We start from the raw sequence: 20,196 nt of genomic DNA, 5'->3' as shown, positions 1-20,196 counted from the left end.
TGGCGCAGTAGGCAGCAGTGCTAGCCACTGTACCCACCATGCTGCCCGGTATATCCTCTATTCAGCTTGCGATCGAGTACGAATGCACCAGAAAATCCCGTGGCGGAGCCGATCGCTTCGGTGTGATGTGAATTGTGATGTGGCAAACGTATATATACCTCGGCATTTATTTGTTTTTTTAAATAGACTTTGGAATGACCAGAGACATCTATGAGACGGACTACTACCGTAAGGGTGGGAAAGGGTTGCTCCCTGTGCGATGGATGGCTCCAGAGTCCTTGAAGGACGGAGTGTTTACTGCACACTCCGACGTTTGGTGAGTCAGTCTTACTGTCTGCGACATGCCTGGGCTTTGATCTAGATACTCTTGATTTTCCCCCGATCATCGCAGAACGTTTACCTTGGACCACAACACAAAACGTGAATTGAAACAACGCTCTCCTATTTCAAGGCAGCGCATAGAAGACGAGATTACATAATTATACATTATCTCACTTCTTGGACAGTGAATTGCGTTGAAGTGTAGGGGCTCGTGATTTGTGCAAAGGTGGCAGGGGCAGGAGTAGGCCATTCAGTCCCTCGAACCCATTCCAACATTGAGTACGATCACGGAAATCCTAATTTCATCCACCACTCTTGACTCCACATGTTAAAAATGTCAAGCTCTTCAAAGAGCATTACTTTTTTTTAATTTTATTTTTAAAATAAATTTAGAGTACCCAATAATTTTTTCCAATTAAGGGGCAATTTAGCATAGCCAATCCACCTACCCTCCACATCTTTTGGGTTGTGGGGGCGAAACCCATGCAGACACGGGGAGAATGTGCAAGCTCCACACAGACAGTGACCCAGGGCCGGGATTTGAACCCAGGTCCTCAGTGCCATAGGCAACAATGCTAACCACTGTGCCACCGTGCTGCCCTCAAAGAGCATTACTAGTCAATATGGAAATCATGGTAAGCCTTCAGAAATTATTGGTTGAGACCCAACTGGAGGGGCAATATAAACTAAAGGGCCGGTGCGGACTCGATGGGCCGAATGGCCTCCTTCTGCACTGTAAATTCTATGATAAATGGTACAGACCTGGAGAGGGTGCGGAGGAGGTTTACCAGTGCGGCGCCCAGGATGAAAAACTTCAGTTATACGGAGGAATTGGAGAAACTGATTCACCTCAAACCAGAGACCGTTAAAGGGAAACCTATTAGGGTTTTTTCAAAATGGTGAGTGGGGTAGGCTCAGGAGAGAGAAACATCATGTGGATCAGAGGATTTAAAATAATTGGCAAAATACCTGAAGGGGAAATGCAGAGAAACCTTCTCGCGTGCAAGCTGGCACTACCAGAAAGGTTGGAACAATTTGTTTTCATGAGAACTTTCAAGGAGCGGTCAAAGGTTCAATGGGCTGAATGGCCTCCTTTTGTAATATCTAATGAAAATGGCATGGCGACTGGAAGGGCATTTTAGTCTATTATGACTTTTTAATACTCTGCTTGTGCTCCATTGTCAGGTCTTTTGGCGTTGTGCTGTGGGAGGTCAGCACTCTAGCAGAACAACCGTATCAGGGGTTGTCAAATGAACAGGTTCTTAAGTTTGTTATGGACGGAGGCTTTTTGGATCGGCCTGATAACTGCACCGACAGATTGTGAGTATTATTCGTTTGGCCGTTTTTCCCCTCACCAAATTTCTCTTCTGCCTATCCCCCCCTGCCAGTATTTACTGACCCGTAATGCATGCCAGTTATGGGACCCTTGCCATTGCCCTGGATGAGATGAACAGGTTTGTCTCGGTGCGAATCAAACCGAGGACGTTACTTCTGCTGTGGATATCCGTGCGATTCGCTCATCCAAGAACGGGCTTTCCATGTAATCCAAATAATATGCAACCCCAAACTTCCTCCCTCCCAACCCCCCCTCCCCTACGAACATAATCAAGTGCTACCTGTAGTGATCTCTGTATATCAATATACACGATCAATATACGTAATGCTAGGACAGGCAATTGAACACTAGAGGCCTCACTATCAGAACCTATATTACTGGTTTTCCCGCTCTTTCTGATGACAGTATCAGGCTGCAGAGAGAACAGACATGGTAAAGCTAGAGAGAGAAGAAGTTATTTGTTATCAAAGCATTGTATTGTATAATTTAATTAGTTATCTCTACAATTGTTTCTTTATTTACGAGTTGAGTATTAAGTAAAATAATTCACAATATTTATTTATATTACTCAATAAATTATTTTATATTTAAAAGAAGACTATTACTCATTTCAATAACTCGGCTGGTTCAAGAGAGTAATATATATATTCCGTATGGTATGACACTACTCTCCTCTTCCCTTCTCCTTGCTTCCTTCCTGGAACTCCTATGCTTGCCCCCCCCCCCCCCCCCCCCCCCCCCCCCCCACAATCTAAATCTGCTTTGCAATCACTTAAGTACTTTTAAGTAATCACTGTTGTAATATAGGAAATGCAACGTTTTGCACACAACAAACTCCTGCAAACAGCAACACGAGAGTGGTGTCGGTTGAGGGGTACATATCGGTCAGAGCGTCCGCGGAGAAATCCCTTGCTCTCCCTCAGAAATTGCCGTGGAATGTCTTGCGCTGGCCTGTGGGGGAAGCTGGAGCAGACGTTTAATGTTCCACCCAACTGACAGGACCTCTGACAACATCGCATTCCTCCACCGCCTGCGCTGATGTGACTCCGGAGCGGGACTTAAATCGTGCTGGGCTCTGAACCTTCTGTCTCGGCGGCGAAAGTGCCACCAATTGAGTCGACCCTGCTGCTGCTAGAAGTGAAGAACTTCATCTTAAGCCACGCACTGGGATGATTGCAGGAAAATCTGGGTTACTGTTGGATTACTGTAGCAAAGAACCAACAGAGACAATAATGGGCCAAAATGGTTTCTCTCTTGCACTGTAAACCTCTGCGATTCTATTTATTGCGGTTATAAAGGCAGATTTTAATTTCTGTGCCCTAAGCGGCAATTGCATTTTGCTTCTAGTTCCTTCTGTATGATCTCCCATGGCCCAGTAACTTTTTTTTTGTGTTCCCTTTGTCACTCCAGACACACCCTGATGCAGATGTGTTGGCAATACAATCCAAAGGCAAGACCCACTTTCTTGGAGATCATTGAGATGCTGAAGGAAGACCTCCACCCAAGTTTTCACGATCTCTCCTTCTACTGCAGCGAGGATAACAAGCCCCCCGACACGGAGGAATATGACATGGATTTTGAGAACATGGAAAGCATTCCGCTTGACCCCTCCTCTTACTCACAGACAGAGACCCCCCTCAGTCACAGCCGGGACAATGGACCCACCATGGGCCTGAGAGGCAACTATGACGAACACATACCGTACACACACATGAACGGAGGGAAGAAGAACGGGCGAATATTGTCCTTGCCGAGGTCAAGCCCTTCATAGCGTTTCTGCTACCTCCTATTTCTTTCTGATTTTCATTTGTTGGGCCCTTAGAATCTCAGGACTCAATCATGGCTGCCACAGTTTGCTACACCAGGAAAGGACCTTTGCTGTTGTCTAAAAAAAAAAAATATTTTTCCTGCCAAGTGGCTCGTTATCAATGAATCAAACTGTGAAGAAACAAAACATTCATTCTATGACAGTAGAAATATGTACATGGACATACTGTGCCTACATGCATGTACAAATATTACATCACACAAACATACATGTGCACCCATACAATACGTAGGCAAACAGTTTTATATATATTTATAAATATATATATATTCTGATCTATAAACACACACACACACACAGGCACGTGTACATAGACACACACAGAATCATATCAGTAAAGCATTTCCAAGGCTGCTATCAAAATAGCTGTGGTTCCCAGCCAGGAAGCGATCTTTTGAACTTTCATCTGTGGAGTGCTGGAGGCTGAGAGGTTGAGGCCCAATTTTGGGGGAAGACGTTTTTGGTTGTTTTTTAAAAGGTTAAACACAAAAAAGCACCTACAGTTTAGAATGACACAAGTCCAATTTCATTTTCCTGAAGCGGGAACTTTATAACAGTGGGAATCTAGCGGAACACATAAACAAAGTAAACCCGAATCTTCTTTCAAATTCCAAAACCCGAACACTGATGTATAGTTCTAAAACAAAAGGAAAATCACACCTAGAAGTCATTTTCGATGCAATGGTTGGATAACAGTTCCTCAGACCAATAGCTGCTGCTTTCCCTTTCCTGTGCGTTTTACAAGACAAATCCTGTACTTTTAATGTTTTTTGTACATAATTGATGTTGTATTCTCTCTTCACCAAGATCAGCTTTGCAATAATTAGAAGTGTGTTTCTGAGGACCAATAGTCCTGGAGGCACGATTTATTTTTGTAAAGTTCAGACTAATATACCTGATTTTTTTTTTTTTCCTTCCCTGACTTTTAAGGGATATTGTGTCAGGGAACGAAATATTTACAAAAACAGAACTCTGGGTTTCAGTTTCCGCTTTGTGCTCCACTGCAGGCCTCTTGAAAGCTTTATTGTTGCAGCTTTTGAGACACGGCGAAGCAAGTGGGTGATCTCAACGGCGGGGCTAGTAGCAAATGATCTAGGTCTTAAGATCATCTTTGTGCCTAACCGTGTTGAAGGGGCTCAGCTGAGTAGGGGAGAGAGGGGGGGGGGGGGCGAAAGGAAATTAATTCTGTCTCGTTTGTGTTGGTAAACCACGTGTTTGAAGGAGAGGACAGGAAGGTGCAAAGAAAAACTGGAAGAGAAAGGGGGTGGAACGACAATAATCTTTCTTGTGTGTGTGAGAGAGAGAGACTTTGGCATTTTAATCCCTTCCATCAATGGAGAAGAGATAATCTTATTCTGCCTGAACTCTGGCTGTGTTGGGGTACAGGATGTTCCATTTCTGTACTCGCCAAACTGAGATCTCTCGCTCTTTCTCTCCTTCTCCCTCTCCCTCCCTCTTTCTCTCTCTCTCTCTCTCTCTCTCTCTCCTTACTACCATTAAGTGGGGAGGGGGGGAGAAACTGAAACAGAAAGACCCTTGGTTTGCGTGACCTGTGGGTGATGGCGAGGAACCCGTGCTGTTCCTTATAACTAGTGACAGTCCAGTTGGGTTAGTGGTTTCAGAACTAAGTTGGCAGGGCCCCTGAGAGAAACAAAGCTGTGGGGGTACAGGGTTACAGTGGGAGGGTGGGACTGTCTGGATTGATCTACAGAGAACTAGCGTGGACCTGATGGGTCGAGTGGCCTCCTTGTAAGGTTTGTAGAGGTTGGGGGTGGGGTGTGCTGATTGAGGCTCAAAACAACACTGCAGCGTTGTACATGTATTTAATGCAAAGACATTGGAAACAAGCCGTCACAACTGTGAAGATGAATGCTTTTAATGTAAATAAGACTGATGAAGTGCCATATGCTTCTCATATCAGTATTGTGCTTTACCTAATGTCCAAGCTCCGCTGAGAGCTATGTGATGGTTGCATTCTGACATTGCCCCTGTTTTTGTCAACCATCTTCCTGCTTTAGCTGGACACAGAGCCTGTGTCCCAGGAATCTTTCAACATTCGTGAATTGTGCAATTAATATCCTTGCCCAACTGAGATAGAGAGAGTCTTGTGAGAGAGAAAATCTGGATCGTTAATGCACGCTATGCATGGACCCGATGGGCTGAATGTGCTCACTCTGTGCCGTTGTTTGACTCTGTGGCGTGTTCCAGGTAGACTGGCTCGCGTAGGGTTTGAAAAATCTGACTGGGTAATTCAAATCCGAATGTTAATCGTTGACTACGTTTGGTACCTTTACATGTTCCGGTTAAGCTTTTGTTTTGTGCCAAGTGTTGCAGGGTTGCATTTCCCAGAACTCCAGATTCAGTAGATTTGAAGTGGGGCGCGTTCCACCGTGGGGTATTTGAGCTTTAGTAACATCGGTCTTTATTGGGTTTATCCTCTCCTTCATTTACAAGTACGTCAGTCGCCACTGGCTTGGTATTTGTTTCCACCCGATTCCTATAGAGCAAGAAATAGTTCATGTTGGTCAGATCTCCACACTCCACAGTTCTCTCTTTCCCCCCCCCCCCCCCCCCCCACCGAACACTCATTCAGGGATTGCAATTTTTTTTAGACTCCAATTCGGGCCCCATACAGGACGGAGCAGGTGCAGGAGGTGTGACGGAATCACTGCACACCTGAGCTTCACTCTTTCGGCTGTGCAGCAGTAGAGGTGGTTCTACTCGTGCTCTACTCGCTGCTGCCTGACCTGGCATCTTAATCTCTAATCCAACAGGATTTAATCACCTTCCTTAATTGATCTGTAGTAGCAATTTGTTTGGCTTAAACAAAAATGTTGATCACATCCGTAATAATACCTTGCCTCCTGTCATTGTAAAAGCAATCCGCAGACTGTAGTTAATCGAGTGGGAATTGCTGAAATTTGGGGCTGGGGAGTCGCAGGGCCTGAGTGCAGCTAAGGCAAGCGATCCGGTGCTGTCAACATTGAAGGGCAAATGGCAACTAGGTGCAAAGGATGTTTTAAGCCCCATCACGGCTTAGTCTGCAGTCGCTCTCTCTCATCTCTTTAGCTTGTTTGAAAGTACTTGTTGTGCTCCTTCTCTCTGACTTCATGAGACGAGTAAGGCAGCCGGCTGACCAGGCAGCCGGCTGGGAATCTTGCACGTCGGGGGACGGGGATAGAAGCCGAAAACTGGCACTTTGAACCAAGACTGGTGACTTGCACGTTCGTAGATGTCGGAATCCCTGGTGAGGCCTGGCGACCGGTTTTCCATTGAGCAGATGGTGGCGGCCTGCTGCCGTGAGCTGCTTCGGACTGTGTGGCAAAGGTGTTATAGTGAGGAGCTCCATGAAAAGGGTGATGTTTGAGGGAAGGGGGGGGGGATTTATGTGGAGGAGGTGGTTGTTACGCCATCGGGTGAAAGTTGCTCCTCGACAATTCACATGCTCTCAAAAAGCTAAAGGGAAAAGGGGGGGGGGGGGGGAATGTCAGCATCTGTTTAGAATTATTACATCAACTGAGCAGAACCTGGTGTCTGGAGACAGGGCTTCTACCTCACTATTCTGGTCAGATTAAAATGTGCAAATCTCTTGAAGTGTTGTGGTAGAGGGAGGACTCGAGGCCAGGGATTGCAGGGTGGTCTTTCAAATGTATAAGTTGTACTGCCTGCGGCTGGGGTGGGGGGGTTGTCGACGGTTAATAGTGGGGGGTGGGGGGGGGGGGGTAAATGAGCTTATTAACAGAATTTGCTTTGTTGTATATAGTGTGAAGTTGTTTGCTCTTAAGGTGCCTAGATCTCCTGTGTAGCGTAAGGAAATACCTAGCAGAAACCAAGACAGCCCCTCATTCTATACACCTAGTGGCTGATTCACACTACAAATAACCAGAGGGGAAAATTCACACACTTTTGTAATTTTGAAGATTTTCTTATATTCAAAAAAAATTAATATTTTATTTATTTTTATTAATGTTATAGAGATCACTGTACAGAATCCCAATTTACAGTCTACACAAAACAAAAACAACAAAAAAAAAAAGGTTTAGGGTATGAAAATGTATTGTTGCTGATGAGAAAATGGGGAGAAGGATGTGGTGCGATGTAATTTTCTGGGACAATCTACCTCAGTGTTTCTTTTGGATATTAGTATTTGTGCTACTCTCAGCATTTCACAGTATTCTGTTCTGGATCTAACTACATTTGCAGTTTGTTTTTTTTTACTTCCTCAGGATGTACAGGGCTGACTGATCACTGATTTAATCGGCACCCACACGCTTTTCATTGCATTTTGGCAAGTTGCCTCCTTTTTAAAAAAAAAATAATAATAATTCCACCTGCTTGTTCAAACCGGAAAATGAGGGAGGTAAGGGTGAGGGTGAATGAGGAAGGAATAAAATTTTCCCGCTCAGAATTTCAGAGGGGATCGGAAAGAGTTGATTACCACCGTAGTGTGAATTCTTGCGATCTTTTGAAATCTGGTATTCTTGGGTTTGTCCTGAGGAATGAACGACACAAAGCTTCATCAACCTGTCTCTCTCTTAGCAAAACTGATTTGTATCATCTGGTCCAAAATTGGAGAGTGCTAGCTGGCCGAGGGTGGGAGTTACTTAATTAAACTCGGTCGGAAGGGTGGCCGGGGGGGGGAAAGAAAAGGTCAGTAGAAGCTAAACTGCCAAAGGGGTTTCTTTTTCTCTAAAATGAGTGGTGCAGGTAAATCATCAGTTAGCAAAAGAAAGAAGTTTGTTTTGCCAATTATGTAGCAGCAAGTGCAGTGATCAGTCGGCCCTCTCTATCCAGCGTGTGCTGTGATCTCCAACAGCTCCAAGCGTGAAGGAGAGGGTGAAACCGTTGTGTTAACCTCTGTGAAGCAGACAGTCGATACACAGTGTGTGTGTGTGTCTCAGTGCAGACAACATGCGCCTACAATTGAACAACACCAGTTGATAAGGCTTTGTTCCTTTGCAAATAAAATTATACTCTTAAATGTGTGTTAAGACTTGCTCCCAAAATCCTTCTCTTTTTTTTTCATTGCTGCTATATACCCTTGCTCCAGTTATACAACCCCACTAATCGGACTTGGTCAGATTTTTCTTTTTGCCCCAAGCTCTGCTGATGGTAGATTCCTTAATTTAAAAAAAACAAATTGTGTGCCATTGACAGTCCGCATTGTGCCATATAATCAGGATGCTGCATTTGATCATCACAAAATGTTCTTCATTAATTTAACAGATATTTCAAAAAGAGATAGAGAAAATAATCCAATATAACTCTAGTCTTTGTTGGTGAATAGCACAGTGTCATTGGCAAACTCTACCATTATTATCAGTAGTTGGCCCTATTGGGTTTAGTAGCAGGGAAATGTCAGTGGTCAGGGGCTGTCTCAGTTGGCCATCTGGCCATTCTGTACAGGGCCTACTCATAGTGTTAAAATTTAGTTTAGGAAGATCATTACTTTTTTTAAAAGTGTTTGGACGGTTGTAACCCTCTGAAAATTATTCAATCAGTTCAATAGACTTGTAGACATCTGGACCCAGGAAGGCTGTATTTATTAAATGAAAATCGCTTATTGTCACAAGTAGGCTTCAAATGAAGTTACTGTGAAAAGCCTCTAGTCACCAGATTCCGGCGCCTGTTTGGGGAGGCTGGAACGGGAATTGAACCGTGCTGCTGGCCTGCCTTGGTCTGCTTTCAAAGCCAGCGATTCAGCCCTGTGTTAAACCAGCCCCTATATTTCCATTGGAGGGGCGTTATCACTTCCCTTCAGAAAGTAGCAAGCAGGACTGTAACAGGACCCAGATAAAAACTGCCCACCCATGAGGTTACATAACAGGCAGCGAAATCTCGATGGATGTGCCCCCCCCCCCCCCCGAGTTGGGTTTAATTTCTGATGTAGTATCTTCATTCTCCCCATTCAGTTGGGTTGTGCAGTGCAGATCTGCATTGCAGGATTGCACGTTGAAACGACTCCTTTACGGCTGAACATAGCAATCAGATTTAGACTTGGACCCCTTTACCCCCAACCTAACCAACCCCCACACCAGCTCATGTTGGTGAGGGGATAGCGGGGCTACATGTTCCTCCAAGGTTTGCGCGAGCATTGGTGCATTTAAGTTGGTGCATTGGCAGCACCAGAGGTTATTGACATAAAATTAATTTGAAAAAAATAAACCTTCTCTCAAGATATCAGCAGGAATGGGTCTGGGGGGGGGGAGAAATGTCGGTTAATTAGTGAAAATACACCATTAAGGGCATATGAACATCAATTGGAATGCTAAGATTGAGACTTAATAGACACGAGTGGTGAGTTCCAATGGCTGAGCTATTGATTTTTGTCTAAGATACATATCATTGGAAATAAAATAGTGATCAGACATGCCCATACTTCATTTATCCCAGTATTCGTAGGGATTCCAGTAAAATGGGGGGGAGATTCGTCACGAACCACATACTTTTTTGACACCTTGGTTACCCAGACTAACAACCCCCTGGAGTATTTTTATTTTTGGTCGCTAACTTTGTACAAATTTTTCCAGCCACATTTTGGAGAGTATTGAGTTCTGTGCCAAATCTGATCAAGTCCCCTCGGTATTTTCTGGAGCAGGGGTATACTCAGTTATCAGGGGTGTTTTATACGCAAACCCAGCAGGGCCGTGAAAACAGATTTCTCTCTTTTTTATTTGTAATCAATAAACAAGTCAGACTTTTATGGATTTTTTTTGGCAAGAATTTAAATGAAGTGATTTAATATATGATTTCGAGCTGAAAAAAGGGAGGGGCCGGGCGCAGCAACTCATTTGTGCAAATATAATTGTCTTTTTACGGAAAAAATAAACACTTTTATTTCTCATGCAGGACGGAAAACAGAAAATATAAAGTATCGGTAAAGCGCAGAAATTATGCGTGCAGTTTATTTTTGCATCTTGAAACAGAGACAGTGCTTATATAAAATCTTCGCTGTTCCAAGCGTTTGCTTCTGAAAGTTACTTCTGCCTGAGTTCAAATGATGGCAGTCGGCACAAACAAAATGTATTGGGGGGTGGGGGGGGGTGGGATCCAATGTCATGGCTTTTACAGTATGTAAATATACGTCTAGTGTAAAATAGAGAAAAAAAGTGTGTTTTCATTTGACTGTGGGTATTAGGGTAACTGTGTGTCGATACAGGTTACAGTTGCAGAGTATTGTAACTGCGTGGGTTACAGTGTTTCAAAGACACCCAGTCACACGTATTTCTGCATCTCCGCCAATATTTTTGCGTTTTATTTTGAAAATAAAACTGGAACTATGGTTATATCAGATTGTCTATCTGTGGAACTGAAAACAAGGAAGTGGGGCAGTCCATCCCTGTGAGCCATGGCACCTAGCTGCCAATCCAGAGGGCAAGTGGAGAAATGTGGCCACACAGTGAGATGCGGAGCAAAGTTAAACTAAAGACGTACCTTTTTCTTTTAAATACCCGCACGCGTTTGGGATTGTCTGAGCGTCGTGTTTTCCAATGTCTGGCTCCCGAGGTCACCCCTCCATCTCTTACTTTGATGTTAATTCACCACCCTCTCCCCGAGAGGTTTCCCCTGCCGCCAGAGTTGGACCCAGACTTGGGCAGAGTGCGGGCGGCTGAAAGGGGGGGGGGGGGGGTCACACCTGGACAATCTGTTCCACTCAGTTCCCTCTTCCCCCCCTCTTCAGCATAGTAAGAAGTCTTACAACACCAGGTTAAAGTACAACAGGTTTGTTTCAAACACTAGCTTTCGGAGCACTGCTCCTTCCTCAGGTGAACGAAGTGGTATGTTTCAGAAACATATATATCGACAAATTCAAAGATGCAAGACAATCCTTAGAATGCGAGCATTTGCAGGTAATTAAGTCTTTACAGATCCAGACCTGCAAATTGTCTATATATATGTTGCTGGAACATACCTCTTCATTCACCTGAGGAAGGAGCAGTGCTCCGAAAGCTAGTGATTTGAAACAAACCTGTTGGACTTTAACCTGGTGTTGTAAGACTTCTTACTGTGCTCACCTCAGTCCAACGCCGGCATCTCCACATCATGGCTCTTCAGCGTGACACACATTTGGGAGGGTGAGCGAGGGGATGAAGAGAAGGATCAATGCTGCAGCACCCTAAAATTGGGAACAGTTTTTGCTGACTCGAAACTGGCGCCTTTTCGAGGGCTTAAGAGATTCACCTCTTGGATTCTTTTTCCCCAGCAACCAGCAGACGATTTAAGCTTTTATTTGTGTATTTTTCAAGAAAAAAAAAAGCAAAGTTGGTTGTTAATACTGTACTTGGCTTGTTACTGTAGTTAAAAAAAAACGCAAATCTGGTTCTTGAGAGGGTAATGTTTCAAACTGGCTTATGTGGGGGTTTGTATGTGGTAAAAGGCAGCTTGCTCTTGCAATGTCTGTCTTACAACCTGTGTTTTCCATCAGAAGGTACTGGCCGGGGGGGGGGGTCTTTGATGATGAGATTATGTAAAAATCAGTCCCTCCATCCATTTGTCACATCATGTTGCTCGGTGTTATATAGAGGGCAGCATGTCCATTGTCCAGCTCTGGCCTCTCCCACTCCGGAGACCTGGGCGCAAAAGAAGAACAAGGCCATTCTCCCATGTCAACACTTTCCCCTCAACCAACAAGTGAGGGCCATTATAAGATTGCTGTCTGTGGGAGCTTGCTGTGCACAAATGGGCAGCTGTATTTCCTGCATTAAAACTGACTACAGTTCATAAAGTACTTTTAGTACCCAATTATTTTTTTCCCCCAATTCAGGGGAAATTTAATGTGCCCAATCAACCTACTCTGCGCATCTTTTTTTGTTGTATTCTGGGGGTGAGACCCACGCTGACACGGGGAGAATGTGCATTCATAAAGTACTTAATTGGTTGCAAAATGTTGCCATATTTATATAGCACCTTGAGGTAGTGAAAGATGCTATATAAATGCAACTTGTCCTTTCACAATGTGTTTGTATGCAACATTCATGTGCTGGTGGTGAAAACCTCCCTGTGTCCTGCAGAGCTGCTGCTGTGTGTGCCTGAACCTTCATTCATGCCCAAAAGAGGGGGTCGCCCTGGACAATTAGTTGCAGTAGAATTCAGCGTGAATTCCCCCTCCCTACCCTGCTCTGCGTTCTGAGAACAAGCGATGGGGAGGCTATTGTTAAGCATTGCTTTCACAGCACAGAATACCATGAGTACCACTTGATGGTGTTTTTAAAAAATAAATTTAGAGTGCCCAATTCATTTTTTCCAATTAAGGGACAATTTAGCGTGGGCAATCCACCTACCCTGCACATAGAACATACATTGCAAAAGGAGGCTATTCAGCCCATCGAGCCTGCACCGACCCACTTAAGCCCTCACTTCCACCCTATCCCCATACCCCAATAACCCCCCTAACCTTTTTTGGACACTAAGGGCAATTTATCATGGCCAATCCACCTAACCTGCACACCTTTGGACTGTGGGAGGAAACCCACACAGACACGGGGAGAACGTGCAAACTCCGCACAGACTGACCCAGCGGGAAATCGAACCTGGGATGCTGGAGCTGTGGAGCTACAGTGATGTCCACTTATGCTCCCCAATCTTTGGGTTGTGGGGGCGAAACCCACGCAAACACGAGGAGAATGTGCAAACCCCACACGGACAGTGACTCAGAGCCGGGATCGAACCTGGGATCTTGGCGCCGTGAGGCAACAGGGCTAACCCACTGTGCTGCACCTTACTTTTTAAAAAATACATTTAGAGTACCCAATTCATTTTTTCCAATAAAGGGGCAATTTAGCGTGGCCAATCCACCTAGCCTGCACATCTTTTTGGGTTGTGGGGGTGAAACCCACGCAAACACGAGGAGAATGTGCAAACTGCACATGGACAGTGACCCAGAGCCGGGATCGAACCTGGGACCTCGGCGCTGTGAGGCAACAGGGCTAACCTACTGTGCTGCACCTTAATGGTGGTTTAATCAGTAGTTCCTCATCTGGGCAAACCTGGGCACAGACCTAAATATCAGAACATTGATGTGTTCCTGGGTTTGCCCTCTTGGTCAGTTCACAGCTCAGGAATGTGGCTCTCAACAGAGAACTAGTGTGAAACACTACCGATCTAGATAGACCAAGACTGCAGCGCAGAACCAAGCTATCCAGCCCAACAAGACTATTATCAGCAATAATACTGCACATGAGCTTCCTCCTCCCATCCCACTTGTAACTATCAGCTTAACCTACTCTTCTTTCTCATTTGCTTCTCCAATTTCCTCGTAAATGCAAATATGATTTTTGCTTAACCCTCCCTGTGGTAGTGAGTTCAGGAGTTTCCCCTGACTTGCCAACTGGATTTATTACTCTTAATTTATGTATTAACCCTTTATTTATGACCTAGGCCTCGAGCTCCCATTCTCCAGGTCTTTGTACCCCAGAAGATGCTCTGGGAGATCTCTCTGAAGTCCCCGTGCGAGGACTGCATAGGAATTGCCTGGGAAGGTCCAACTTCCATTGGACGATTTCCCTGCACCTTCCAGCCTCCGAAACTCCAATGTCACAAAATTCAAATGGTTCCAACTTACTTTGCAGAATAGTTACCCAAGAAAGGTTAGAAGGATTGAAACCCGTTTTAACTCCAGGGTAACTATACTACTGACCCCCAGCACTCCCGTAACTACCCTCCTGACCCACCCCCCTCCCCAAACTACCCGTCCCCAACTCGAACATAGAATGTTACAGCACAGTACAAACCCTTCAGCCCACTATGTTGTGCCGACCATTTACCCTAATCTAAGAGCAACCTAACCCAGACCCCTTCAGTTTATTGTTGTCCATGTGCCTGTCTAAGAGTCGCTCAAATGTCCCGAATGACTCTTATTCCACCACCTCTGCTGGCAGTGCATTCCACACACCCACCACTTTCTGTAAGAACCTACCTCTAAATGTACTCCTGCTAAGGCAGCACGGTACCATTGTGGATAGCACAATTGCTTCACAGCTCCAAGGTCCCAGGTTCAATTCCGGCTTGGGTCACTGTCTGTGCGGAGTCTGCACATCCTCCCCGTGTGTGCGTGGGTTTCCTCCGGGTGCTCCGTTTTCTTCCCACAATCCAAAGATGTGCAGGTTAGGTGGATTGGCCATGGTAAATTGCCAGTGTCCAAAATTGCCCTTAGTGTTGGGTGGGGTTACTGGGTTATGGGGATAGGGTGGAGGTGTTGACCTTGGGTAGGGTGCTCTTTCCAAGAGCCGGTGCAGACTCGATGGGCCGAATGGCCTCCTTCTGCACTATGAATTCTATGATCTTACAATTATTCCTCTTGTGACAGCCATTTCTGCCCTGGGGAAAAGTCTCTGGTTATCCACTCTATCCATGCCTCTCATCACCTTGTACACCTCTGTCAAGTCACCTCTCTTCCTTCTTCGCTCCAGTGAGAAAAATCCTAGCTCCCTCAACCTCTCTTCGTAAGACATGTCCCCAACTTCAACTGCCTTCACAGCTCCTGATTACCCTGTACCTCCTGGGCTCTCCGCTGACAACTCAAATACCCCCATGGCCCTGATAACCAGCCCCCCACTCACATCCTGTCTAACCCCCAACTACTACCTCCACCCTGACTCACTCAAAGCCTCATGACCCCCCCCCCCCCCCCCCACTACTCCACCCCCTTATCTACCCTACCCCTCACCCACTTGCTGTACACACTTACATCCTCTGTAGCTTGTCAAAGTGGCAAGGACATTTAAACATCCCATAATATGACAGCTGGTGTTGGAAAGGGGCGGTGCACGGCTTGGCTTCCCCCAACTCTCCTACACTGCACTGAAGGACTTCAGGGGCAGCTACGCTCCACATCCCTCCACAGGCCCAGGTTGGAGGCCCAGGTGAGAACTGTGGGGCTCCAGTCTCAGGTAAGAAAAAAGGAACAGAGTTGCAATCCAAAGGTGATGGTCACTCTTCGGATCATTCGGCTAATAACTTTGGATTACGTCGTCTCACCCCCCCCCCCCCCCCCCCCCCTCAAATATTCCCAAAAAAGGGGGAACATCTTCTTTACCACAGCCCTATCAAACCCTTTCATAATGCACCTCTATCAGGTGACCAGTCAGCAATTATAGAGAAAAGTGTTCCAGCCTGTTCTGTCTATCCTGATAAATACATCCTCTCAGTGTTATTGTGGGGGTTTTTTTGCACCCTGACCAGAGCTTCTGTATCCTTTTTATAACATGGAGACCCTGAACGGTGCACAGTATGACCGTCTGACCAAGTTCAGTATAACTTCTCTTCAGTTCTATCTCTGGAAATGAGCCCGAGCTTTACATTTGTCATCGCCTTGTTGATCTGTGTCACTCCGTTTGCCGATTTGTGAATACCTGCCGCGAGATCCCTTTGCTGACTTCACCCCGTCTGGATTCTTATCATTCATGAAACGTGACCTCTGCTATTCCACTTTAAAATGTACCATCTTGCAATTACCTCGATCAGAGTTCATTTACCAATTACCATTCTGCGAGTGCACTAGTGATGTCTTGTGTTTTGTCGCATTTTTATTCTATATTTCCTACTTGCCTCAGTTGGTGATGTCCGCAAAATCTGAAAATGTGTTTGCAATTCCCGAGTCCAAGCCATTTAGTAACTGGTGAACGACCAGCACCGCTGCTCTCCTTTTGAAAGCCTGAGCAGCTTTTGTTGGCCCCTAACACTCTTGTCTTCTGTTACAATCCTGCTACAAATCCTCTGATTCCACGTGTTCTGACCTTCGTCATGAGTCTGCCATATGGCATCAGGGCGGCATGGTAGCATAGTGGTTAGCACTGCTGCTTCACTGCGCCAGGGTCCCAGGTTCGATTCGCGGCTTGGGTCACTGCCTGTGCAGAGTCTGCACGTTCTCCCCGTGCCTGCGTGGGTTTCCTCCGGGTGCTCCGGTTTCCTCCCACAAGTCCAAAAGGACGTGCTTGTTAGGTGAATTGGACATTCTGAATTCTCCCTCTGTACCCGAACAGGCGCCGGAATGTGGCGACTAGGGGCTTTTCACAGTAACTTCATTGCAGTGTTAATAAGAACATAAGAACATAAGAACTAGGAGCAGGAGTAGGCCATCTGGCCCCTCGAGCCTGCTCCGCCATTCAATTAGATCATGGCTGATCTTTTGTGGACTCAGCTCCACTTTCCGGCCCGAACACCATAACCCTTAATCCCTTTATTCTTCAAAAAACTATCTATCTTTACCTTAAAAACATGTAATGAAGGAGCCTCAACTGCTTCACTGGGCAAGGAATTCCATAGATTCACAACCCTTTGGGTGAAGAAGTTCCTCCTAAACTCAGTCCTAAATTTACTTCCCCTTATTTTGAGGCTATGCCCCCTAGTTCTGCTGTCACCCGCCAGTGGAAACAACCTGCCCGCATCTATCCTATCTATTCCCTTCATAATTTTAAATGTTTCTATAAGATCCCCCCTCATCCTTCTAAATTCCAACGAGTACAGTCCCAGTCTACTCAACCTCTCATAATCCAACCCCTTCAGCTCTGGGATTAACCTAGTGAATCTCCTCTGCACACCCTCCAGCGCCAGTACGTCCTTTCTCAAGTAAGGAGCCCAAAACTGAACACAATACTCCAGGTGTGGCCGCACTAACACCTTATACAATTGCAACATAACCTCCCTAGTCTTAAACTCCATCCCTCTAGCAATGAAGGACAAAATTCCATTTGCCTTCTTAATCACCTGTTGCACTTGTAAACCAACCTTCTGTGACTCATGCACTAGCACACCCAAGTCTCTCTGAACAGCGGCATGCTTTAATATTTTATCGTTTAAATAATAATCCCGTTTGCTGTTATTCCTACCAAAATGGATAACCTCACATTTGTCAACATTGTATTCCATCTGCCAGACCCGAGCCCATTCACTTAACCTATCCAAATCCCTCTGCAGACTTCCAGTATCCTCTGCACTTTTTGCTTTACCACTCATCTTAGTGTCATCTGCAAACTTGGACACATTGCCCTTGGTCCTCAACTCCAAATCATCAATGTAAATTGTGAACAATTGTGGGCCCAACACGGATCCCTGAGGGACACCACTAGCTACTGATTGCCAACCAGAGAAACACCCATTTATCCCAACTCTTTGCTTTCTATTAATTAACCAATCCTCTATCCATGCTACGACTTTACCCTTAATGCCATGCATCTTTATCTTATGCAGCAACCTTTTGTGTGGCACCTTGTCAAAGGCTTTCTGGAAATCCAGATATACCACATCCATCGGCTCCCCGTTATCTACTGCACTGGTAATGTCCTCAAAAAATTCCACTAAATTAGTTAGGCATGACCTGCCTTTTACGAACCCATGCTGCGTCTGCCCAATGGGACAATTCCTATCCAGATGCCTCGCAATTTCTTCCTTGATGATAGATTCCAGCATCTTCCCTATTACCGAAGTTAAACTCACTGGCCTATAATTTCCTGCTTTCTGCCTACCTCCTTTTTTAAACAGTGGCGTCACGTTTGCTAATTTCCAATCCACCGGGACCACCCCAGAGTCTAGTGAATTTCGGTAAATTATCACTAGTGCATCTGCAATTTCCCTAGCCATCTCTTTTAGCACTCTGGGATGCATTCCATCAGGGCCAGGAGACTTGTCTACCTTTAGCCCCATTAGCTTGCCCATCACTCCCTCCTTAGCGATAACAATCCTCTCAAGGTCCTCACCTGTCATAGCCTCATTTCTATCAGTCGCTGGCATGTTATTTGTGTCTTCCACTGTGAAGACCGACCCAAAAAACCTGTTCAGTTCCTCAGCCATTTCCTCATTTCCCATTATTAAAACTCCCTTCTCATCCTCTAAAGGACCAATATTTACCTTAGCCACTCTTTTTTGTCTTATATATTTGTAAAAACTTTTACTGTCTGTTTTTATATTCTGAGCAAGTTTACTCTCATACTCTATCTTACTCTTCTTTATAGCTTTTTTAGTAGCTTTCTGTTGCCCCCTAAAGATTTCCCAGTCCTCTAATCTCCCAGCAATCTTTGCCACTTTATATGCTTTTTCCTTCAATTTGATACTCTCCCTTATTTCCTTAGATATCCACGGTCGATTTTCCCTCTTTCTTCCGTCCTTCCTTTTTGTTGGTATAAACCTTTGCTGAGCACTGTGAAAAATCGCTTGGAAGGTTCTCCACTGTTCCTCAACTGTTCCACCATAAAGTCTTAGCTCCCAGTCTACCTTAGCTAGTTCTTCTCTCATCCCCTTGTAATCTCCTTTGTTTAAACACAAAACACTAGTATTTGATTTTACCTTCTCACCCTCCATCTGTATTTTAAATTCCACCATATTGTGATCGCTCCTTCCGAGAGGATCCCTAACTATGAGATCATGAATCAATCCTGTCTCATTACACAGGACAAGATCTAGGACCGCTTGTTCCCTCGTAGGTTCCATTACATACTGTTCTAGGAAACTATCGCGGATACATTCTATAAACTCCTCCTCACGGTTGCCTTGACCGACCTGGTTAAACCAATCGACATGTAGATTAAAATCCCCCATGATAACTGCTGTACCATTTCTACATGCATCAGTTATTTCTTTGTTTATTGCCTGCCCCACCATCTCGTTACTATTTGGTGGCCGATAGACTACTCCTATCAGTGACTTTTTCGCCTTACTATTCCTGATTTCCACCCAAATGGATTCAACCTTATCCTCCATAGCACCGATGTCATCCCTTACTATTGCCCGGATGTCATCCTTAAATAACAGAGCAACACCACCTCCCTTACCATCCACTCTGTCCTTCCGAATAGTTTGATACCCTCGGATATTTAACTCCCAGTCGTGACCATCCTTTAACCATGTTTCAGTAATGTAAGCCTACTTGTGACAATAATAAAGATTCTTATTTGATTATTACTATTACCTAAGATCTAATCAAACTTTCAAAATCTGCATTTCGTGCATTTATTGTCTTCATTTTCTGGCACTTTAAATAATTCAATGATGTAGGTACAGCGTGACCTCGTTGTCATTGTGCTATCTACTGTTATATTTGAATTCCTAATCATTTACAGTTGCATCTTTGAGTGAAGATTTTATTATTTTTTCGACTACTGATATTGGGCTTACCACTCTGCTTCCTGAATTTAGAATAGAATCCCTACAGTGCAGAAGGAGGCCATTCCGCTCATTGAGTCTGCACCGGCCCCTGGAAAGACCACCCTACTTAAGCCCACACCTTCACCCCTTTTTGACACTAAGGCTAATTTAGCATAGCCAACCCACCTAACGTGCACATCATTGTACTGTTTTTAATACATTTAGAGTATCCAATTATTCTTTTTCCAATTAACGGGAAATTTAGCATGGCCAATCCACCTACCCTGCACATATTTTGGGTTGTGGGGCGTCAGATCCACGCAGACACGGGGAGAATGAGCAAACTCACCTAAAGCACGCCTTTCGGGACTTGTGGGAGCACCTGGAGGAAACCCACGCAGACACGGGGAGAATGTATACACCTGTATGTGTTTCTGCTAACTCTACCATAACTTTTAAATACATGTAGATGTAATCCATTACAAAAGCATTTTTCCTAAGTTTGATTTGTTTTTCAAATATCCCTCTGCTTTTTAATCTTAAATATTTTTTAGGAAAGTTCCCAGGTCAGAAATTAGAAAATACAAACTTAATCAGAGGAATGTATAAAGTTTTATAATCTGCTTCCCTACCT

At 44.9% G+C, this 20,196-nt stretch overlaps 1 protein-coding gene across 2 annotated transcripts in view; it reads left to right on the top strand.

Moving 5' to 3' along the window:
* LOC119953562 (insulin receptor-like) overlaps nucleotides 1-3,556 on the top strand; it is a 258,898-nt gene extending 255,342 nt beyond the window's left edge. For both annotated transcript variants that reach the window (XM_038777953.1, XM_038777954.1), the window contains 3 exons: nucleotides 187-316; nucleotides 1,507-1,641; nucleotides 3,068-3,556. In XM_038777953.1, the coding sequence (XP_038633881.1) occupies nucleotides 187-316; nucleotides 1,507-1,641; nucleotides 3,068-3,428 (626 nt within the window). In that variant the 3' untranslated portion in view covers nucleotides 3,429-3,556. The remainder of the gene's footprint in view (nucleotides 1-186; nucleotides 317-1,506; nucleotides 1,642-3,067) is intronic.
* The last annotated feature ends 16,640 nt before the right edge of the window (nucleotides 3,557-20,196 follow it).

This window comes from Scyliorhinus canicula, chromosome 18 (genome assembly GCF_902713615.1).
Source record: "Scyliorhinus canicula chromosome 18, sScyCan1.1, whole genome shotgun sequence".
Classification (NCBI taxonomy): domain Eukaryota; kingdom Metazoa; phylum Chordata; class Chondrichthyes; order Carcharhiniformes; family Scyliorhinidae; genus Scyliorhinus; species Scyliorhinus canicula.
This window is presented reverse-complemented; position numbering and strand designations above follow the sequence as displayed.